Here is a 24,751-nt window from a genome sequence, read left to right as displayed (position 1 = left end):
TAGAAGCTGGTTCTAAAGAGACATTGGAACATTTCTATTTCTCCCACTCGAGGGCAGGAAGGCATTTACATAGACTCCGAATCGAGACGGATATAGTGAGGGGACTGGGCTATTAGGTTTGGAGCAACAGGTGGTATGCGGTGCAGGGTGGGTTTGTTTTAGGAAATGGTTTGTGAAATCCCTTCCCCGGCCAGCAGGATGGCCCACGTCTTTAATACCAGGTCAGGTGACAGGCGATCTCCGAAAATTCCAGGGGGGGCGGGGAGGTGTGTGTGGCTAGCCTACGTGGGAGATTCTAGGTCAGCCAGGGCTAAGTAGTGAGCCCTTAGCTTCAAAAATTAAACCAAAGCAGATCATCCTTCCCCGCAAGAAAGCCAAACAAGGGTAAGCAGAGGAAGCGGTGGTTTACTTGGAGACTGTAGACCTCGTGCGCACGCGCATAGATCCCGCACTCAAAAGCGGTGCAGTCTCTGGAAAAGTGAAAGGCACTTGGAAAAATCTACGGCTCTGGGAAGATAGATCTGGACAGTGCTTGAGCATCGGCGAGAACCACCACAGGGATTTAGCCGCACAGAAGAGACCCTCGGCCAGGCTTCAGAAGTCATGCTCAGCAGCCGTGGTCCCCAGGGGAACGGCATCGAGTCTTGGTTACAGGTACCAAGAGGGTACCCACTGGTGCATTTCATACAAAGTCCCAGGAAGCTCTTTAAAGAAAGTGGTACGGAGTTTATTTTCATAAATGCAATAATACCGAAACTAAAGGTTCATTCTACACGCGACTCACAGCTCTGACTTTAGGTCAAAAATTTCTAACAGGGAAATTCCAAGACTTGGGGAGAATTGTCAAAGTGAAAATAACGCATGGGCTGCCGGAGCAGAGAGTAAGCCTCGGAGACCATCCAACTAGCAAGGCTGTGCAAGCGAGCCTAAAACCACGGTGGTCTGAACACGTCTCTCGACTTTTCTATACACCTGTGGATGCAAGGAGACCTGGCCTCCTGCTCAGTCACGTGATCGGCTGGACCACGACCACATGACCCCATGAGTTGCAGCCATGTTGCTGTCTTTTGAAGCCCCCTTGTTCCACAGAAAGGCTGGCAGAGCGCAGAGGGGTGGTTGTGTCAAGAGCTAACAAGGGGCCTCAGAGGCCAGAGAATTTAAGGAGTCCTCAAGGCCAAAGCCAGGCGCCACCTGGTTCCTTATAAAAACCAGGTGCATCGGCTTCTGTTCAACACAGTGAACTGAGGCACTGATGCCATAGAACACATAACATTTAAATCAACCTACGTTTGTGCCCAACCCTGAGACTAAATCAACTTGTCAACATTTTCCTAAAGTGAAGCAACATAACTTGGTAAGGAAAAACAAGTTCACAAAAGCTTAATTGTTTCCTTCTGTAGTGCTGGGGATTGACCCCAGGGCCTCGTGTACACCACGATGGGGCAAGTGTTCTGCTACGCAGCTAAATCTTAGCATGAAATGTCTTCAGTTGTAAAAACCTTCTGTTTTCCCAATTTCCAGACGAGCGCGTGACGATTACACTGTGATGACGCCTGACACAGAGCACACAGAGGGAAGCCCAGCAGGCTGCCAAGGGAAAGGGGTGTCCCTGACATGTGGTCTCCTCTGGCCACTGCTTCCCACCTCAGGGATGAGACCCAGAGATGCAGCATTCCCCCGGGATGCTCTGGGGTTTTTAAAGGATATACAACACTTAGGAAAAACCATCTTCAAGCAAGGGCCCACAACGGGTTGCTGCCTGCAGCAGGAAGTAGCTGACTAGAGGCATCTTCCTCCTAACCATCTTCCTCCCAACCCATCCTTCCTTAGCTGCTTCCTCCCCAGTGCTACCCTTGCTCCCATCTGTTGTCACTCTCCCATAACACCTTAACCTCACTGCTTGTTTTCGTAGGACTCGAAGCAAGACCTGGGCAAGGTTATCTGGTCTAACTACACGCTCTTTGGTAGTTTTGGCGATGCACAAGTTTAGCTCACTCGGCAGTTACTGGTGGTCACACACCACGTGGGCAAACTATGACAGGCAAGCATACTCTGCGAGACCCACAGGACCCGTGAACTGCATAGCTATTCTACTGTTGTATTCCCACCCGGGCCCAGCACTGATCAGGTGCTATATCGTTGCCTTCTTGGAAGTAGTGATGGTTCTTGTCAACGCAGGACAGATTAACTCAGGGTCCTAAGTGACCTAGCACAGTGTGTCAGCTAGAAAGCCCTCTCCCTATGACTCTACTGCGGATGATCCTCCTGCCTCAGACACAGGCAGGCGAACCTGTGGCCACTTGCTCCCCTAGCTGTTTGACCTTCCTATATCCTGTGGTAAGCAAACCATACTCACCACGCCGTAGGAATACGTGTCACAGGTTTCAGACACGGGGAGACTCTGAATGACTTCCGGAGCCATCCACGGAAAAGTTCCAACCAAGGACATATGTGTTGTGTGGTTATGGAACCGAGAGGCACCGAAGTCACAGATCTGAGGACACAGGAATCAATATCAATTTTCTATCCAGCACTGAAGGGGGAACTGTCAGTCACAAGACTTTTTATCAGAAAGGAACAACTTTCTTCAAATTAAAAGAAAAGGTCTTAGCCCTGCTTAATCCCAGCACTTGGGTAGGCAGAGGCAAGCAGATCGCTGTGAGTTTGAGGCAAACCAGCAGCAAAAGAAAACAAAACAATACAACAACAACAACAAAAGGTAACAGTCTTACCTTCAGTACTCCGTCAGCAGCAATAACAACTAAAAGAAAATTGAGAGAAATCATGATCATCAATTTGGTTCGAGTCACCTCACATTTAATTGATATCATTACATTTCTAACTTCAGCCATAATCCCAGGCTGAGGCAGGAGGACTACTGTGAATTCAAGGCAAGCCTGGGCTATCTAGCAAGAACTAAACCTGCCTAGGAAACATAACAAGACTCTGTTCTAAACACACACACACACACACACACACGCACACGCACACGCACACGCACGCGCACGCACACGCGCACATACACACACACACATACATATACACACATATGCACAGGCAGAGATAAACAGAGAGACAGACAGAGACAGAGACAGTGGCAGAGAGAAAGGCAGATATAAATTTATATTATAAAAGCTAAAATGAAAGTATTTACTGAATTACAGATTTTTTTTTTTTAAATAAGGGAGATAACGCTTTTAAAAAGCTTAATTCCACAAGGTGCTACTCAAAATGGCTTTTAGGATACTTGTCTTGTATCGAGGGAAACAGAAAGGACTGCAATAGAGTAGTTCAGAAAACAAAAGTTTGACCTGGATTCTTCAGGCTGAGTGCCAGTGAGACACTGAGGAAGTCACTGCGTTATTACTTTATGGGGTGTGTGTGTGTGTGTGTGTGTGTGTGTGTGTGTGTGTGTGTGTGTGTGTGTGTGCACAAGCGCTCGCGCTTTCTTCCCAGTTGAATACTTTTCTGAAATGCGAAGACAGCTTTCATTCACTTGCTCATATAGCCATGTGCTTGACGACAGTGTGCTGCCCACCTACGGGGATCTCCCTCCTCTCAGGAAGTTTGCAGAGAGCCCACCAAACGTCTACAGTGAGGTGGGGACACATGCTATGATGAGAGGAGGAGAGGTAATAAAGAACCCGCCCAGAGGAACACCTAGGTCTGGAGGGGTTGGATGAGGTTTCTGGCAGGAACTGCTCTTATACTAAGACTTGCTGACAGGAGAGGAGAGTGTGGAGGGCAGGGCTCCACCCATGAAACCCTCAGGGGAAGAAGTAAAGGCTCAGTAGTTCTGGAAGACAGAAACCTAAGAAGAGGTCTTGTGAGAAATGAAAGGCCACAAAGAATTTGATATAGAGGAATGCCAGGAGCGAGCCTACGTACGGGCGGGGGTGGGGTGGGGTGGGGTGGGGAGAGACCATATCACAGAGCAGCACAAGAGACAAGGAGGGGGCCGGGCATGCAAGCGGTTGTGGTCTGAGAGAGACATGGCTGTCAGTGCTTGGACTGTGAGAAAGAAGGCGAGACTCGAGGGGTGGGTTGAGAGATGTTTTGGCCATAGGTCGGTGGGCTTGATATGGGCGGGAGGAGGGGCTCCAGGATGAAAATCCCAAAAGCACTGGCTTAAGCAACTGGTACTTCACCCACCAAGAGAGAAAATGTAGGAATGACTCTTTATGGCAGGAGGAGAAGACGAAAAGATCAGTTTGGATAGAATACATTTTAAGCGCAGGTAAAATGTCTACGCAGGGATGGCTAACGGATAGTTTCCAAGTCGACATCAGTTTGGGAGTGCTGGTAGAGAAACAAGGTGATTATGGGAAGTGGGAAGACAGAAGAGGAGGCCAAGGAGGGAAGCCCAAGGTGATTTCTAGGGTTTGTTTAGTAAGCCACTCAGTGCCTTGGGCATGGTGGAGCATCAGCACAGCAGATGTTATTGGTGATTTTGATAATTAGAGAAAACAGCCTGTGTTATCTAATAGATAAAATAGCCACAGATAAGTGAGGGGTTGGGAGTGATGAGCAACATGCATTTGCAAATAAAAACATGAATAAATATTACTATTATATTCAGTTGTTCTTAAAATATCTCTCTATTCTTTTTTTTGATGTAATATTAGTACGTGCTCATTTAAAAATAACATTATAAACACACTTAATATGGAGGCTGGAGAGATAGTTCAGTGGGTGTGAAAGAAGTTGTCATGAAAGTCTGCTATCCTGAGTTGGATCCCAGAGACCCATATAAAGGTGGAAGGAGAAAACCAACTCCACACAGTTATCCTCTGGCTTTCAAAAGCACATCACAGCACATGCATGTACACAAAGACACACCTGTCACATACACACACACTAATAATACAGTTTTTAATCACATTGCTAGATAGATAGATAGATTGATTGACTGGTGGTGGTGGTGGTGGTGGTGGAGTGTGTGTGTGTGTGTGTGTGTGTGTGTGTGTGTGTGTGTGTGTGTGTGTGTGTAGAGCTCATGCTATGCACATGAATGTCAGAGACTGTGGGGGCTGGCTCTCCCCTTCTATCATGGGTTTCTGGGGATTGAAGTCAGGTTGTCAGGCTTGGTGACAAGCGCCTTTACCCATTGAGCCATCTTGCTAGCTGATCACTAAAGTTTTCAAAAATATTACAGGAAGAAAAGTGTTGCCCTTTCTCCCAGTAAAAATAAATTGCCAAAGTTAGGCTCATATTCTTTAGAGGCACACTCTTTTCTATAACTTGTAATTGTTTTTTAAATGAAGAATTCTCTATTGTTACATAGTTTTCATGCTAACTACATGGGTTTAAAGAAAGAAATTTGCTTATATTGAAATTAATAACATGGGCTAAAATTTTAGTCATAAAACTCTGCTACTTCCTACCTGATTAGGGATTATTTTTGAATGACTTCCTGTTAGTCAGCTCTATAGCATAAGTTTGTAGTTCCCAGAAGTGTCTGTCTCAGAATAGCCAAAGAGTATTAGGGGTCACAGGAGAGGGCTGGGCGGTCAGCTGAGGCGGCTGGTCAGGGTAAGCAGGGGCCAGCCTGGATTCATGCTGGCAGCTGCCTACAACTTCCTGCCCTTCCTTCTCTCCACCTGCCAGACCTAGGCCTGGAGGTCCTGGGTGTGAGCCAAGCACCTGGGGCCTGCCCAGGCTCCTCTTACTGTTCTACATTCTAAGGACCACGCTATTGCTAAATTCAAGTTTTGGTTGCCATGATCTTAAGATTTCTAAAAATAAATGTTTCTCGGTCTCCCTACTGAGAGCTGCCAAAAAATCATAGAAATAAGTGATAGCAAGGGCTGGTTCTTTTTTTCCCTTCTCTTAAGTGGCAACCTCTGATGTTTACTTAGCAAGTTCTACTAAAGCTAAATAGTCCTGCTGCCTTTCTGATAGCTTTGACGTGACGTAATGGAAGAAGGTAGCATCTAACCCTGCATGCTATTTTAAAACGCTCACTTTCCAAATGATAAATATAGGCTCATAAAGTATAGAAAGTACAGAAGAGGAAAGATGAAAGTACAGAACTCTCAAGCACGCTGGTCATCTTTGGGCATTACTCCAGGTGACATGGGCACAACTGACCAAAAGCTGTAGACTATGCAATGTAGAAATAAGGTTCAAAATTGCTGGCAGAAGGAAGCATCTAAAAATAAGAGACTTAAAATATATGACTACACATTTTGACCTGGCAACGCCAACTTTAGAAAAAGATTCTAAGGAAATAATTAGAGATGTGTAGGAAAACTTAGCCAAAAGGCATTAAACATTTCTTATTTTAGAGAAAAAAAAATGCAAGCAATCCAGTGGTCTCCATCCCGTGTTAGATTCACACAGCAGAAAACTATGCAACTTCCTCAAATAGCATACAGATTTTGATATTTATTGACAATGAAAATGTTTTCACAGTAGAGCGTGAGTTACAAAAACAATACAAAGCACTGTGCTGATTTTATTTGCAGGTGTGTGTGGTCCATAGTAAAATAGTGGGACTGAAAGGTGTGAGCACTTACCATTCCTTGACTTGAGGTCTCTGTGGATCACCTTGACTGGGGCCTCCATGTGTAAGTAGTGCATCCCTTTAGTACAAGGGGGAGAGAGCTAGATTAATGGTTTACAGTATTGCATCGGCATGCCCATTCACAAGGAAATCCATAGCAGAATATGTTCCGCTCCTCCATGCTCGGCAAAAAGAAAAGTCACATGTGTTTGCATTGGTTGGTAGCATTCTCCTCAGCTAAGCGGATGCAGCACTTTCTTATGGGAGACCTTGTTTCTTACAGTACCTAAGAAGGACGCCGTGATTTTTTTCTCAAATGCATGAAAAGAGCACAGCAAAATGACCATAATCACCCTTGAGCGTCCCACAACTACGTGCGCACCGTCTGCCCAAGCTTCGGCTCCTCAGGCTCGCTTAGGCATCTGCAGGCACTGAGGCGCTGCGCTGTTGTTACTTTTATCCAAGACCTGGGAGTGAAGACAGAAGCAGGGTAGGCAGCTGGCTGGCCAGCTGAGGAGCAAAGGCGCTGTGGGCCTCTAATAGATGTGCAATGCTTACAAAATATTTTTCTCTCACAAGAATATAACATTTTCTACATGGTACTTCTCATTTCTCACGTTCTCTTTTTCAAATAGGGGAGAAACAGTCCTTCTTCACCCCAAATCAAACAGGACCCCGCCCCCCCCCCCGTCCCCCTTTTTGATGAGATGCCCATGAAAGTAATTTAGTAAGTACCCCGGGTGTTTAAAGTATACCGCACACTACAATTTTATAAAGGCGAATTTATTAATAGCTTAACTCTTCCTCTACCACTCCAGTTATTATATACTGAGCAATCAAAAGAACAAAGAAAATAAGAAAAAAGTCTTAACTCTTATTACACAATGATATCACTGAAGAGAGTCAAGTTAACAGAAGTATTAGTAACTCAGATGATCTTAAGCGATGCAACCAGGATAAAAGGCCTCATTTAATAGCAAGTTCTACATATTCAAACCATAAGGTTCAATAGCTGCTACTTGTGAGGTGCTTAATAGTCTATATGCCTGAATTTCATACTCATATCTTCCTCGCTTTAAAATCAAATTTCTGAATAATTTCCAGGTATAGCCTATTTGACTATGATTAGAGGCTGACAAAGATTTCGAGAGGGAAGATTCGACTATAAGAATCTTAAAATATAGGCATTTTTCTACTCTGTGTGAGATTCTCAGAAGAAAAAGTCCTACATGTTATTTGTGCACAATGTATAGTATCCAGTTTTGAAAACTTGGTGCACATCTAACTGCAATCATCAAATTCCATTTCATTTGTTTTTTTATTGAGTCACCTGCTTTGTTTTTTATTGCAAACCATTGAAAAGGGTTGAAAACTACTCTCATGTGGCTTAACTATTTGTGAATTCTGAATAAGATCAGACCTGCACTACAGTGGAGGGTTGGGGACGCTTTGGACTGAGGCTGGAGTCAAGCTAACGCGCTGCGGTTGCTCCTTGTATACAGCTGCAGACGTACGTGCTCGCCCACTCGCACCCCTCTTTCTTTCCTGAAGAAAGAGGCTCCTTGCAGCTTGGAGGGCAGCTGTTAACAGAAAGACGTTGAGCAATGCCTATTTCCAAATGCATGCGTCAACTCTCAGAATGAATTAGTCATTCTGCGATGTCTCAACACACTGTTGCTTCAGTGGCTTCAATCACGGGCAACCTAAAAGGTGCACAGGCTGAATTTGAAAGAGAACCAACACGAGCCAAGCTTTCCTATTTAAAGCTTACACTTAGCTGTTGGGGAGGGGGGTGCATAAAGCATTGACTCCTTTCCACTTTAACCGACCATCCGAAATAATCCTACATATTACATACCACTTAGGACCATAAGTGAAAGGGCCCATTTTCTCAGGCCAAACATCTGAGAATTTGTCTTTCAAATTAATTCTCTAACCAGGCAAGAGGGATCTTAGTTTGTGGACTTGTGCCTGGCCTACCTTTCTTATTCTGCATCTCTGCTTCCATTTTGCCACTTAATTCTGTTCCTTCTCCTCCCTACTTTTCTAAAGTGGAGAAGCAGCTCTCTTGAGAAACTCGAGAGAATGACAGTGCTGTTCTGGAGCGAAGAGATTTGGCCCTCAGACAGGACCATGTGACAGAGGGCAGAGTGGGTGCTGCAGCTAGGAACAGGGAACAGGAAGGTGGAGAGAGCACAGCTGGAAGCTGTCACTTGATTTGTTTGCTGTCTAGGCATCCTAAGTACTATTAAGTAATGACAGGAGTGTAATTAGCTGAGCACCCAAAACAACGTCAGTAAAGTGGTATAAGGACTGTGTGTTTCCTCTGTGTAGGTACATTTCCACGATGCTGTAGGTAACTGCCAGTATTAGCACATCTCTTTACCTACTCACAGGTGCTCCTTGTGAACTGTAGGCATTCACAGATGCTCTTGGTGTACTGTGAACGCTCACACATGCTCCTTGTGTACTATGGACACTCACAGGTGCTCCTTGTGTACTATGGATACTCACAGGTGCTCCTTGTGCACTATGGATGCAAACAAGTGCTCCTTGTGGACCATGGACACTCACAGGTGCTCCTTGTATACTATGGACACTGACAGGTGCTCCTTATATACTGTGGACACTCACAGGTGGTCCTTGTGCACTATGGATGCAAACAAGTGCTCCTTGTGGACCATGGACACTCACAGGTGCTCCTTGTGTACTATGGACACTCACAGGTGGTCCTTGTGCACTATGGATGCAAACAAATGCTCCTTGTGGACCATGGACACTCACAGGTGCTCCTTGTATACTATGGACACTCACAGGTGCTCCTTGTATACTGTGGACACTCACAGGTGGTCCTTGTGCACTATGGATGCAAACAAGTGCTCCTTGTGGACCATGGACACTCACAGGTGCTCCTTGTGCACTATGGACACTCACAGGTGCTCCTTGTGTACCATGGACACTCACAGGTACTCCTTGTGCACTATGGACATTCACAGGTGCTCCTTGTACACTATGGACACTCACAGGTGCTCCTTGTGCACTATGGACACTCACAGGTGCTCCTTGTATACTGTGGACACTCACAGGTGCTCCTTGTGCACTATGAACACTCACAGGTGTTCCTTGTATACTGTGGACACTCACAGGTGTTCCTTGTGCACTATGGACACTCACAGGTGCTCCTTGTGTACCATGGACACTCACAGGTGCTCCTTGTGCACTATGGACACTCACAGGTGCTCCTTGTATACCATGGACACTTATAGGTGCTCCTCGTACACTATGGACACTCACAGGTGCTCCTTGTACACTATGGACACTCGTAGGTGCTCCTTGTGTACCATGCACACTCACAGGTGCTCCTTGTACACTATGGACACGCAGAGAAATGACAATGATATTACCTGAAGGCATCTTGAAGAACATGGAGTGTTAAGGCAAGTTTAAGATGCCTGATGCATGAATACATGGCTAAGTTCACGTCACAGCTCAAGAATTAGCATCCTATCCAAACAGAGAGCTGCTTATACATATGTCTTAGGCAGCGAGTGGCAGCCTTGGCTTAAAACTTAATTTGCTCCCTTTTATTTTTCCTGTTTGAGCAATGTGGCAGGCGCTGGTGAAACTTTAAAGCTTTGACTAATTCCCCCACAGAACAGGCTCTTGTTGGAGTCACTATGTATCTTTACTTTTGCCATGAAAGCAAAACTATATGCTGCTTCCTTATTGAACACCAAGCAATACTATCTATTTACTTTGTAAAGAGACATCTGTAGGGAGAGTGTTGGGACACACAGGCACTAACTACCCAGGTGGTAACCACTTGCTACCTAGAGGATCCCAGAATACAACCATGACAACAGCAGCTGTTAGTTATAACCACTTCCAAGGCAATTCCAACAGTTCTGAGGAAAACCTCAAGCATCTCAGGTAGGAAAGTGCAAAAGAGGAGAAAACCTAACAGAATTTGAATTGCTTTAGAAAGCACTAATTTATGCAGGAATTTCTGGGGGGGCGGCGGGAGATGAATCAGAAACCTGGCTTGGGATTTCATATACTTAGAATATTTACGTTTCAAGGGTGACATTCAAGTTCTATTACAAATAAAATAAAATCTGAGCTGCTTTGCATGCAGGCCGGTGGTTACTATTTTGGTACATTATTATGTATTCAAAACAAATACGACTAATCCTATCCTAGTCACAGTTTTAGAGACCCACGGAGAAACTTTCAGGACAAGAGAATCATAATTTTTTTCCATTTAACATGACAAGTGAGTTTGTTAATTACAATGTCACAAACAGAACAAAAATCTCTGCCCTGAAGCTTCCTGACTTTGTAAAATTTGATTTTAGGGAAAAAAAAAAAGATGAAGCACACAGAAGAAGACAAAGAGAATTCAGTAATGGAAAGGCAAGGACCTAAAATATTATTATCTGTAGAGTGAGTTGAATTTTTTTAAAAATTGTATTTGGTCGATAAAAAGAATATCCACAGACATAGAAGAAAAGCCTGGCATGCGGCCCCCGGGTCGGCGTGGGAGGCCACTGCCCAGCTCCGCAGGCACACAACAAGCAGCGTTACCTTTGGCGACGTCAGTGGCCCAGGTCATGATGTGGTCCATGTCCATCTCTTCACTTCGGTTGCTGTTAATGTAGTCATACAGGGATCCGAGGGAGGCATATTCTGTTAAGAATGGAACAAATGCCCAATTACAGTTGCGCTTCGGAAACAAGACTCTCCACGTTCATTGAGGAAACATGTTAGTGAGCTTAACAAACGAGTATAGTAAGACTACACAAGAGTCGCCTTGGTCATGGTGTCTCTTCACAGTAGTAAAACAGTGATGAAGATAGTTTCAGTCTCCCCCCCCCCCACACACACACACTTGATGCTTTTTACCCCTTTTTCTTGCCTGAGTAGCCTGTCTGGAGTCTTAGTAGAATGTGGTAAGAACAGAATTCATCTTGTGCCCAGCCTTGGGGAAACAGAGCTTTTCAATCATTAAGTATGATATTAGCAACAGGTTTTTGTAGGTGTTATTTATTGAGAAAATTCTTTTTTACTCCTAGTATGAGGGGATTTATCATTATCAGTGGATGTCATAGTCTCTCAAGTGTTTTCTTTAAGGACTGGGGATATAGCTCAGTGATGGGGCCCTCTGCTAGCATGCCCGAGGCCCTGTGTTCAACCCCTAATATCGCAGGAGCAGCAGCAGCAGCAGCAGCAGCAGCAGCAGCAGCAGCAACAACAACAACAAAACAACAACCAAATGCTTCCTCTGTATCTTTTGAAATGGTCATAGTTTAAGTTTTTTGTCTCTAATTGGATTACCTGTTATTGCACCTTATATAAACTGACTTCAAATGTTAAGCCAACACTTGCATTTCTGGAGAATATCCCATTGGTCGTGGAGCACAAGGTTTTAATATTGTTATTTTTTAGTTTAATTAAAGTCAAATTACATATTTTCCTTTCTCACCTCCCTTCTACCCCTCCCTCTCATGTCTTTCTCCCAAACTCTCCGTTCTCTCTTCTTTAACCATTGTTGATAATACAAACACACACACACACACACACACACACACACACACACACACACACAAATACGTAACCACAACCTTCTGAGTCCTTTCAGCGTCACCTTCATGATTTGTTTCTAGAGCTGAGCATTCTACACTGGCTGACCAACCAAGGGGCTCATCCATGGGGAACACGAATTCTCCCTTCCTTGGCAGTTGGTCACTGCTTGGAGCTCTTCCTCTATGGCTGCGGGCAGTGAGATTTGCCCTGTCTACTCAGGGTGTCTACTGCTGTTGGAATTGCTCAGCTCTTGCGTAAGCAGCCCTGTGATTAGAGTATAACCATATATTATATGGGGGATCCTCTGTGCTAATACAGCTATGAAGTTTATATCTCAGGCATGAGGGAAACTGAGCTGTAGTTTCCTGATCCTGTCTTTGTGTGGCGTTGGTGTAGAAATGATATTGGCTTTACAGACCAACTGAACCCTGTCTTTGGAAAGAGTAGGGGAAAGAAGGATTGATATTGTTTCTTCTATAAGTATCTGACAAAATTCACTAGCCAAAAAAATTTTTTTTCTCTATGGAAATATTTTAAACTACTAATTTAGTTTTTCTTCTACAAAGAGTCAGATTTTTTTTTTTTAATTTGAGTGAGTTTTGTTGTGGTTGTTGTATTTTGTTTATTTGAGACAGGATCTCAGGTAGTTCAGGCTAGACTCAAACTTGCTATGCAGCTGAAGCTGGCCTTGAACTCCTGATATTCCTGCTTGTATCTCCAAGTGCTGGCATCACGACGAAGGCCCAGCTCTTGAGTCAGTTTAGATCACTTCAGGTGATGGCTGACTGAGTACACGCAGACTAATTTACTAGCACAGCTGCTTAAGCTCCTCTCTACCGTCTTCTGAAACTCCCTTAGGAATCACAGCGTTTCTTCTCTCCGTCTGTGGCTTTGCCAATGTCCATCTTCTATTTTCTTGTCAGTCTGGCTAAAGATTCCCCATCTTATCGAATGTTTAAAATCCAAGCCTTTCGTTGATTTTTTTCTTCTTCTGCCATTTCAGTCTTCTATTTTACGGCACCTGTTCTAACATCTCACCTTTTCTTTTCCATGGCTTACTTCGGTCCTTGTTGATTCTTTTTTCCTACTGTTTGTTCAGGGTGAAGATGCTGATGTTACCAAAACCAAACTTGCTTCTTTTTTTTTTTTTTGGTTTTTCGAGACAGGGTTTCTCTGTGTAGCCTTGGCCATCCTGGACTCACTTTGTAGACCAGGCTGGCCTCGAACTCACGGCGATCCGCCTGCCTCTCAAACTTGCTTCTTTATGAGGCCACGCGCTCCCTGCTCAGTGCCACGCCCTAGAGTTCTGGCGGGTATACATCTTATTTTCTTCTAGTTCAGACCGTCACAGATCCATTGTGATTTCTTTTGGGATCTGGTAGGCATTTAAAAGCATGTTATTTAACTTTCAAATACTTGGTGCTTTTTCACCGAGTCTGTTGGTCACTCATTTCTAATATAATTCATCTGTGGTTGGAGAACTGCACTATAAAGCACTGGAGAACGCGCGCGTGCACATACACACACACACACACACACACCCCACAAACTATACATATACAAAAATAAGTCTGCCAATTATTTTTATTTTTGACATAATGAATATTATTTAATGGCCTCCCTTCTGCCACACTCTGAAGAATGCCCTTGTCAGATGGTGTGCTCTGCGTATGTGAGTTAGGGGGAGTTAGCTGAGAATGATCTTCAAGCCCTCTAACCCTCTGCCAATTCTGTTTATTTACTCTACTACTTATTGAAAGGAAGATTGAAATTAACTAGTGTCCAATTGCCACAGTTATTACAGACTTCTAGATTACTGACCCCTTATCACGGTAAAATGGCCTCCCTTGTTTCTAGTATTACACGAAGTCTATTTTGCGTGAAATCAGCACAAAACCCCCAGCTTTCTAATGGGTATTATTGGCACAGAGTATTCCCCACTTTCCTCTTATTTTCAGCCCATCTGTGGCCTTGACTCTAAGATATGTGTATTGTAGACAGTGTACACCTTAACCTGCTTTCTCATCCTAGCTGAGGAATCTCTCTGCCCTTTGATAGGAATATTAAGACTACTCATATTTAATGTAATTAACGTGCTATCTTGTTTTCTTAATGTCTCCTGTCCTCAGTCAGATGTTCCTTATTTACTATATCCTAATATATCATTTTAATTCCTTGATTTTTTTTTTTTAGAGATTTTCAAAATTGTTTGTGTGTGAGTGTGTGCATGTGTCTGTGTTTGCACCCATGTGTGGATATGTATGCATGAAGAGGCCAGAGGTGTTAGATACAAGCCGGGAGCTGGAGTTCCAGGCAGGTATGAGAGCCATCAGACATGGGTGCCGGGAGCTGAAACTCAAATCCGCTGCAAGTTTAGTATGCACGCTCTCTTTATGCAAGCCCTCGTTATGTATCCTCTACTGGCCTCAGATTCATAGGGATCGCCTGCCTAGCCTCCTGAGTGCTGGGATTAAAGGCGCGTTTCATCAGACCAGGCTCTTAGCTGCTGAGCCATCTCCACAGCCCTCCTGACTTTTCCTTTAAACTGATTCTCCTTACACAGCTCAGGCTAAGTCTCAGACTTACAACGGCTTCGGCTTCATGTGCCTTGGGATCATAGCTTCCTGCCACCCTCTGATCAATGTGCTTTTAATTTCTTGAGTGACTTTTTTGTGTGTGTGGTGACTCAAGGGATGATAAAAAAAAAACAACACATGTTTTATAGCACAATAATTTCAGATGGCTAACGTAAAATATAAAGTCTTTTATACACTTTTCTCCACTATGACTACTTCTCCCTGATCTTTTATACTATTATTATAAAACATTAAATCTGTACAAATCTCAATAAAACATTTATTGCTCTATAAAATTGTTTTTTAAACATGTTATGGAAGAGCAATGAAAATATGTTTAAAGGATCTTTTATATCAAGTCACATTTTTACCATTTCTCCTACCCATGAATTCTCTCCCTAATTTATTTATTTTTATTACTGTCTTCTTTCAACCCAAAGGACTTCTTTTTAATATTGCTTTCATTTGTTGTTTATGTTTTAACTAAGGCTCACACTCAAGGCCTCTGCGCTAATTGCATGTTCTAAGCTGTTCCATAAGCCCCTAATTTCTTATAAAGCAGACCTACCAGCTGTAAACTCACTCCTTCTCTGTCTAAGAATATCTTTATAGTTATTTCACCATTAAAAGATGTTTTCTTGCTGGGTGTGGTGGCACACACCTTTAATCCCAGCTCTTGGGAGGCAAAGGCAGGCGGATCGCTATGAATTCGAGGCCAGCCTGGTCTACAAAGCAAGTCTAGGACAGCCAAGGCTACATAGAGAAAAAAAAAAAAAAAAAAAAAAAAAGACCTTTTCTTTTTCTTGATACAGTCCTTTCTTTCGACAGGTACATATCACTTTATCGTCACCCGGCCTCCTAAACATGAGCAGTCTTAATAGTCTAATCAAAAGGCAGAGATTTCTCAGGATGAAAAGTCACCATTGATTATGCTGTCCTTTGTATGTACCTGAGCCGTTTTTCCTTGCTGCATCCAAAATGTTCACGCTGGCTTATCCACGGGTAGAGCATGCTTTGGGCATGTGCTCTTTTATAGCCCACATTACGCAGCTTTAAATCTGTGCCTAGCAAAACCAATATTCTTAAGTACTCTACCAAGAGCGTGAACTCTTCTGCCTTTTGGGGGTGTCTCGTTGGGAGGTGAAGAGTCCCCCATCCGTCCATGCGGTTCTGTCAAGTCCCTTTGCGTTTCCCCGAGCAGGAAGCTTATTGAGCTTCAGTGTGAGGATTTGCTCCGACTCTTTTGTGTGAGAGGGGAAAAGCTCATGGTTTCACTGTCTTCTAATAAAATCAGCTCAGAACCAGATCACTTGGGGCTTTCTCTTCTCAGTTCAAAATGCTCGCGTTTCTTACTAGCCAGCGGCCCCTTCGATCTGTAGTCAGGCTCGACACACTCAGCACAGTCGTCTTTGTAGTTTTAGCCTCTTTGCAGAGAGTAGGCTCAGTCTGACCTGGGTAGCCACTCTGTTTCCTGCCATAATATCGCTGTGCCTGGGCACACAGAGAAGAATCCTTGACTTCGTGTACTGTGTCACTTTTGTGGGGTTCCTGCTTACCACGTGTCTTGCAGAATGTCTGGTGGGTCTTAGAAACACATGCGGGTTTTTTTTTTTTTTTAGTTGAAATATTTTAAGATTTCAGATGGTGTCAAAGTGACACACATTCCTTAGAAAATACAATTTGAATTATGGTCTCTTTTTGCTGGACATATGCAATATGGCAGTTTCTGTACTATTTCACCATACTGAACAACAGCAACAGCAAGCTATGGCCTCCAGTCAGTTACAAGGGTCACACATACAGTGGACTGTGTTGCTAAGTTATGATGTTTAATAGGTTAGGTGCACTAAATGCACTTTTGTCTTGAATATCGGTGCATTTACTGAGACACGGGCCTACTGTGGTAGAGGAGCTCCTGTGCTTAGAATCGGCCCAGACACTCACACTAGCAAATACATCATAAATGTTATGCAAATAGCTGTTATATTATATTGCTTTCCAACCCCTCCCCCCATCCATCTGGTCTCTTTCTTTTGCTCCTTAGTTGGTTAAATCCATGAATGGGGAATGTTTACATACGGAGGGCCCCAGTGTACTACTGTTGAAACAAATATTATCATGAAATTTCTTTATAAAAAAGTACCATCAAGGTGAGCTTTAGTTTAGGTTATGACCAGCAGAACCAATGAATTTGGGCAAATGTCTGCAATCTGTTATAAAATGTGACACTTGTCTGTAATCGGCTATTAAAAAGGACCAGTCAATATCAGAACATGCAAATTAGACGTGTCTGTGATTAAAGTAAATCAGGACCAAGTTGAAGGAAATGAGTTTGGTACTTAACGGGTTCTGTGGTTGAGTCGGATGAGGACTTGAGCCGGTTGACAAGCCATGCAGAGCTAGCATAGTCTCTTCGTGCAATAAGATGAAGTAATAGAAACACATAATAAACAAGGGGTGATAAGCCCAAAGATGCAATTCTCTCTGCTCTGGGATCCTAAATCGTGTCTCCTCTGGAACACAGGGACCAAGTCTGACACCCTTCCATCACTCTTGGATTCCCAGACCCTTCAGTGGGATGGTCCTCTGATATGGCTTGTATGGAAGAGCCATTTTGTCTAGTATCTAACCACTCAGCTTTCCTGTCCCAGGAGTTTACTAAAGTATTAAATGGTTTCCAATGATCACAGAAAACCATCCTGAAGGAGATGTTCATTTCTCCTTAAAGGGAAAATAATCAACAGCTGCCTTTGATATAATTTCCTATACCCCTCATAAGGAGTCCTGTAAATCTAGGCTAAAAACATCCCATAAATCCACATGTGGAAATGTGCACAAATACATATACAGTCTCCCAGACAGCGTCTCTCTGATCTCTTCATTTGCACTAGGAGACTCAGGGCATCTCAGTGATTTCTCTGGGAAGCCTTGGCAGAGTTGGGATGAGACCTCACATCTTCCGGTTCGCATTCCAGCACTTGTCCACTCCATCCCCGTGATAAATCATTCTTTCAAGGACGAGTGACAGCAATTGCCTGTGCTAACAGCCTTCACAATGAACAAAGATCTCAAACTGAATGGACTCAACCCTTCATCCTTCGTCCCTCGGAGTCTCCAGCAGCTGACACAGATCACGAGGTTCACACGATCGATGAGTTAGCAGCTCCCAACATGCCTGGTTGTGCATGCCCTGCTACCCACACACTGAGTAGACTTCAGCTTAATGCCGTGGAAGGTTGGTTTAAATGGCTTGACTAAACAAATGTTTAGCTGAAACTAAGTCTCAGAGCATAAAGATAACCTACTAAGCGATATGCTTTCAAACAACAGGACTGGCTAAGCAGTCTCTTTACCCATCAACCCCACGGGTTCAATAAGAAAGCTAGAGCTATATGATTTGCTATTGTGTCATAATTCCGAAACTTATTTTAAAGAAGTATTTAATGTTAACCATTGCCTTTATTTAAGCTGGGTGGTGGTGGCGCACGCCTTTAATCCCAGCACTCAGGAGGCAGAGGCAGGTGGATCTCCGTGAGTTCGAGGCCAGCCTGGTCTACAAAGCAAGTCCAGGACAGACGAGGCTATCATACAGAAACCCTGTCTCGAAAAACCAAAAGAAAAAAACAAACACACAAACAAAAAAATCCATTGCCTCTTTTATCTTTCAGACGAAAAACACTGATGGGAACAGATCTCTCTATCCAAGAATTGGAGTAGGTAAGAAGAAGCACCTGCTCAAGGAAGCCCCAGGATAAAGGCTGGCCAATCAGATAAAGTATGCAAATGAACCAACCCCCTCAGGCCTGATTCGGATCTTTCTCTTGGATGCAATGGCTCAGGCTGGTATGGTAGCTTACTACACTTCACACTTTCCTGGGCACTGACAGTCAAATACTGGAAAGGGATTCACATCTCTTCTCTTCAGTCTCACCTCAGGAAACTGGAAAAACTCCCTGAGTAACCTTGTGCTCGTTAGTTAGTTAGTTAGTTAGTTAGTTAGTTAGTTTGTTTTGTCATAACCTAAAGTTATTTTGGAAGAGGAATCTCACTTGACAAAAGGCCCAATCAGATCATATGTAGGCACGACTGTAGGGCACTTTATTAATGACTGATGTGGGCAGGCTCAGTCCACAGCAGGACCAGTGCCACCCCGGGTAGGGTGTCATAGAGTGTATTAGAAAGCAAATTGAGCAAGCAATGTGGAGCAAATCAAATGGTACCCTTGGCACCCTTCCACGGTCCCTGCTTCAAGTGAGAATCAGACAACTGGATTCGGATCCGTATGGTGGATATAACTAGTCAAAAGTAAATGTGACGCACCTGGGAAGGGAGCTGACCAGTAACCGGTAACCGAGTCAGAGGAGAAGTTAGCAGTGAATTGGAAACCTGACACCAAAGGTGAGGCCCGGTTTACCCCTAAGGGCAGAACCTATCCTGGAGTTTGCACACAGGTTCAAGGTAGACTCTGTCAAGACCAAAGACAGCACGCTGGGGATGCAAATCCCTCCACATAATAAAGATGTAAAACAGGCTGTTCAAGAGCAGAGAATATCCCTCAAGAAGACCAACAGCGCCAACTAACCAGGGTGTGTGTGTGGGGGAGGGTCAGCTGTGGAGACTGAAGCTCCAACCAAGGACCATGCATGGACTGGACCTAGGCCCCCTACACAGGCATGTAGCCAATGGGCAGCTCAGTCCTCATATGGATCCCCTAGTAAGGGGGATGGGGGCTGACTCTGGCATGGACAGGGTTACTCACTTTTCAATTACTTTCCCCTGGTGGAGCTGCCTCTCCTGGCAACAGGGGAAGAGGATGCGCTCAGTCCTTGATATGCTGCGGTGGGGGTGGGGCTCTGCTTCTCATCAGAGTAGCGGAAGGGATAGGGGAAACAGGGAGGGAGGGTGGGACTAGGAGGAGAGGAGGGAGGGGGCTATTACTGGGGTGTAAAGTTAATCATCATCATCATCATCATCACCATCATCATCATCATCTCAAACTACCAGATGATGGACATAAGAGCAATCTGTCCCTGAGAAGAACCAGTGGTCCTTCCAAACCCTGGCTCACAGCAGGAGGAGCTCCCTGAGAAAAGCCATGAGAGGGATTTATACCTCTCTGGGTCTGCTGCCCGCTGGGTGACCATGTAGCAAAGGCACTTAACTTAGAGTTTCAATGCCTTTCATATAAAATAGAATTATTTTGTTTATTTTGCAGGGTTTTTATACTATGAGTGTTTTTTTTTTCTCTAAAGACAATCCAATCCCTTGCCATTATACTGCAAGGATAAGTCCCTTAAAGTTTTCTTATTCGGTTTTCATTCAAGCCAAGGAGTTGCCGTGATAAGGGCAACTTACTGTAAAAATCCAACATTACAGTTACAGTGGGCCTAGCCCGCCTCACTAGGGCGTGCAGATGCAAGTATAGAATGGCTTAAAATATATGTCTTTGTAATTTCTTGTGGCAAAATTTTCCATTCAGAAAGGGTATTTCCATCAGCTAAAAATTTCTGCTCAAAATTACATGATGGTTTTAGCTCAAGGTCATCATTAGTGCAAATGACCAAACCTGAAAAATACGGCCCTCACACCAGAGACCTGACTAAAGAGCACTGCGAGAATTACACCATGAACAGCTCAAGAAATCTTAATTTATAAAAGGTCACAGAGTCACAAAAAAACATCTTTCACTTCAACTAATTAAATGAAATTTTAGTTAAACGGCACCTTACGCATTGGCATTGCAGCTGCAGGTGCATTTGAACAGCATCTACACAGGTATAATTAGCACAATTAAACATGGGTAGAGGTGGAAGCACCATCCTTAATTATATTGATATAATCAGTTTTATTAATGCTTTATGGCAACAAAATTGATGCCTGACAGTAGCACACAAACCACAACAGAACCGAACAGTAAGCATTTTAGCACAGGAAGGAACCGGAAGCCAGGCAACTGGGAAGGCAGACCGTCCAACAGTGAGTTCCTACCTGTGACGATACCATAGTTGGGTGGTTCCAGAATCACTCCGTAAAACTGGATGATGTTCCTGTGACTGAGGACACTCAGGATTTCTGCCTGCACGAAAATCAAATGCAAAATTGTGTAAAATGTCACGCATATGGCAGTCTTACGACAAAGGCTTCACAGCCACTTTCCCATCCTTACATTTACAAAGATACAAGTGCACCCAGCAAGGCTGCGATGCTGACCAGGCTGCCTGCAGAAGCACGCTCAACAGTCTAAAACTTTCTAAAAAGGGCCGAAATGGCAGCAAGATTCACAACTGCAAGTCTATGTGGGGACAGTGGAGGATGAAGAAGCACACAACATATTTCTTTTTAGTAAAAAGCCCTTTTCCTAATGGCCAAATACACCTTTTCGGTATAATGTCTCTTCGAGGGCAGGGGTACAGCAAGCCTAGGCTTTCATCAGTGAGTGAGTCAAAGTTAAGCTAGAGACAATCAAGCACTAAGTCAGTGGTTCTCAACCTTCCTAAACGCTGAGACCCTTTAACACAGTTCCCCGTGTTGCTGTGACCCTGAACCATGAAATTATTTTGTTGCTATCTCATAACTATAATTTTCCAACTATTACGAATCAAAATGTAAATGTCTGATATGCAGGATATCTGACGTGTGACATCCCCCAGGGGTCATGACCCCCAGGTTGAGAACCGCTGCACTAATGGAATAGATTCGCTTACATTCTGTTATTTATTTTACCCGCTTTTATAGGGATCTCCCAATAAAGTAATCAGAAATACATTATTGCTGTCCTTCCATGTAAACATAGAAAGGGAGATTCCCTGATGTTTGCTGGAGATCAAATATAGGAGGCCATGTTGCTACAATTTGAAATATATTAATACTAGAAAGCTTTCCAAGAATGACATGGTAAAAATAAGTTACACTTATTAAACTTACCTCCTAAGATTAAAAAGTGCCATAGTGCATGTTTGCTAATAGCTTAAAAAACCAAAAGATATTGTGTGTGCTGCATAGTTTTATGTCGACTTGGTTCAAGCAACAGTTATGTGAAAGGTGAGAACCTCAAGAGCCTCCATGAGATACAGCTGTGGAGCATTTTCTTACTTAGTGATTGATGGTAGAGAGCCCCGCCCACTGTGAGTGGTGCCACCCCGGGGCTGGTGGTCCTGGGTTCTATAATAAAGCAAGTCATAGGGTGTTGGAGGATATTTGATCCCACTGTGATCCCTGAGATTGTGAACTGTAAAAACCTGTCTTTTGTTTGGGGTGGTTGAGTTCTAACACACACCTTTAATCCAAGACCTATCTGGACACAGGATTTAATAAGGTTAACCCTAGGTCAAGAGGCGGAGCAAGAAACCAGCTGACAGAGGTTAAAAAACAGGAGGGGCTTTGAGTTGAAGGGTATTTAGATAGCGTGTAGAAGTTGAAGGGGATGTTTAGCTCTTTAGCTTTTGAACTCTTCAACTCCATGGCCTTTGGCTTTTGGGGCTTTGAGTTATCAAGGCTTTGGCCTTGGGTTTTGTTGTTGCTGTTGTTGTTTCTTTTCCTTCTGGGCTGTCAGCTGAGCTAGTGAACCTTTTGGGTCATTTTCCTTCCGAGACATCAGCTAAGTAGAAAAGTCAGCTGAGTGCTTTCTCTGCCTCTCTGATTAGCAAGTTTTCACCCCAGCATTTGGCCCCAGAGTCTTTATTGGTAAAATAGACTGGCTGGGATTTTCATTTAAAACAGCTATAGGGGCAATCCAGTAAGCAGCACTCCTCCATGGCCTCTATCTACATCAGCTCTTGCCTCCAGGTTCCTGCTAAGCAGTAACTTGGGTTAGATTTCAGAAGAATGACTGTCTAACCATGAAGAGGCCAGGTTTGAAACTTATGTTCCACGGCTCACTGTTGACTTAAACTTTGGAGAGATAGGATTTGATGGCTGCGCTTCAACTCTGTCTCTGTCCAAAACAAACAAGCACCTTTGCTGGAGAGCCCCTGCTCACTTTTCACTCTTTGAGCATGCCCTGTGTCTGCAGTGAACCTTTCAGCTCCTTGTACTGGAAGCCTAACTACTCAATGCCATGGGAGGAGAGTCTTCAAGCACCAATTTACTAAAACAGCATCATCACTAACCACAGTCTATAAACATGTGTCCTTATGCCCACAGATAAGTGCAGCCCTCACTCCTCACTAGGGACACTTTGCAACAGACGGAGACTGTTACCGAGAAGCACAACCAATCAAAGCGCAGAGCTGTGGAGCCCAGTACCAATGGATATATCTATAAAATACTACCAAACCCAAGGCTCAGGGAACATTGCAGAAAAAGGGGCGGAAAGACTGTAATACCGAGAGGGTCAGGGCGTTTGCTGTGAGACTGCGTGTGCCCGAAGCTACACCCATAAAGCCTCACTAACATGACTTCCTAAACATGAGCTAAACAAGGACAATAGACGTGCCAAAGTGGCCGGGGGAAATGACCACTGGTTGTCCAGTGCCAAATGGTCATCCCCTAAAACATGCATCTAAGTGACATTATATGGCCTGAACAGGCTATACTTATGAATATATGTGTATATACATATACACTTGCAATAGCAATTCATGGGAAAAGGGTATAAATTTGAAGGAGAGCCAGGAGAGATATATGGGAAGATTTGGAGGGAGGAAAGAAAAGGGAAAAATATAACTAACTTATAATTTCAAAAATAAAGAAAAAGAAGGCAGGAAGCTTCCTCATCTTTAACCCTTCCATTCCTGTTTTCTGTCCTATACACTCAGTCATGTATTTCCAGAAACAGTTCTGCAGGGGAGCCACGTGCTCTGCTTCTTCATGTTGCTGCAGCAAGAGCTCCTGTACTGAGATGAACCCCCCGCCCCCCTTCCTGCTTCCCCCCCATACCACAGATGCCCCAGGCCCTGCATCAGAGGGAAGCCTGTAAAAGAGGAACACCCTCGTTTCTCAGTACAGAGTACCACTCATTTCCACAACCACAGAATCCACAACTGCTGTCCTTAGAGTAGCAGAGAGTGGAAAGGCAAGAGGCAACAGACCGCAAAGCTCTGAAGGCGTCTTAGCCCTTAGAGCACTATGCGGCCAGACTGCCAGAGGTAGGTCAACCTTCCCTTCCGATCCCTTCTCTGCTAATTATGTCACCCTCTGATCCCCAACACAAACAAAGCAAAGTTCTTAATCTCAGTTATAAGATTTGCACGCATCCAGTTCCCAGGACCCAGACCAGGAACACACTGCTTGATTCACTGCATTCACAGCTTGGAGCATTTTCCTAAAATAAAACCTTTTTTTTTTTAAAAGTGATTCGTACATGATGGAAAACTAGCCCCCCCCTGACTTTTGAAATGCTGTTACAAGAACATATTACAAAGCAGGATGGCAGATTTAATCAGCACAGTGTTGGGAGCAGGTCACATTTTTTTTTTTTGAGTCACTTTGGGTTTAATGAGACCCGTTCACAAACAATCCCATGACAAGCAATGAGCCCTACAATTCTGTAGATTCTCTTTCCAGTGAGGCTCCCCAGGTACCCAGGGACATAAGGAAGGCTAGGTGAACTGGACTCAGGCTCCGTAAGAGGTATCCTATAACCCTAAAGAGATTTGACATCATAAGGAGTCTTAGTGTGTGTGTGGGGTGGGGTGGGGGGGTTAGGAAACTGGTTACAGATGCTAAACACGTCACTCTCCTCATGTTTCGTGAAAGCTGACGAAGCTTCCGTCAGGTCAGCCACGTCAGCAGAACTGGGAAGTCTCTGGTTGCTTAATGGTTTTCCTGGGTGGGGCGCTGCAGCTGACTCATGGTGACCTCGAAGATGGGCCTGGACCCCTCTAGGTTACTACGTTTGTAAGTCAGACTAAGGGTAACTAACCTGGCTGAATGGGGTGGTGGTAAGAACATAACCAGGCAAACACTGTGAAGGCTAAAGAAATGTCTCACGACACAGCGCCTGCAACTGGGTGTCGCTGTGATTAACATGATAAAAACAAACCAAAATATTAAAACAACCTGTGCTCAAATTTCGGTGACCAAAGTAAGTACATGCACAAATCTGGTTTTTGATCACAATTTACTTACCTTGGTCAAAGAGTTGGCC

The 24,751-nt window shown here is 44.1% G+C and overlaps 1 protein-coding gene across 3 annotated transcripts in view; it reads right to left on the bottom strand.

Annotated features, from left to right (window-relative positions):
• Positions 1-24,751, bottom strand: part of MAP3K20 (mitogen-activated protein kinase kinase kinase 20) — a 154,383-nt gene that overhangs the window by 68,897 nt on the left and 60,735 nt on the right. For all 3 annotated transcript variants that reach the window (XM_084797675.1, XM_084797677.1, XM_084797676.1), the window contains exons 3-7: positions 20,653-20,740; positions 11,090-11,191; positions 6,519-6,584; positions 2,733-2,761; positions 2,357-2,494 (exon numbers count right to left, since the gene is read on the bottom strand). In XM_084797675.1, coding sequence (XP_084653801.1) covers positions 2,357-2,494; positions 2,733-2,761; positions 6,519-6,584; positions 11,090-11,191; positions 20,653-20,740 — 423 coding nt within the window. The remainder of the gene's footprint in view (positions 1-2,356; positions 2,495-2,732; positions 2,762-6,518; positions 6,585-11,089; positions 11,192-20,652; positions 20,741-24,751) is intronic.

This window comes from Acomys minous (assembly GCF_964271855.1).
Source record: "Acomys minous genome assembly, chromosome: 10".
Classification (NCBI taxonomy): domain Eukaryota; kingdom Metazoa; phylum Chordata; class Mammalia; order Rodentia; family Muridae; genus Acomys; species Acomys minous.
The sequence above is the reverse complement of the archived record's forward strand: the minus strand, read 5'-3'. Positions and strand labels throughout refer to the sequence as shown.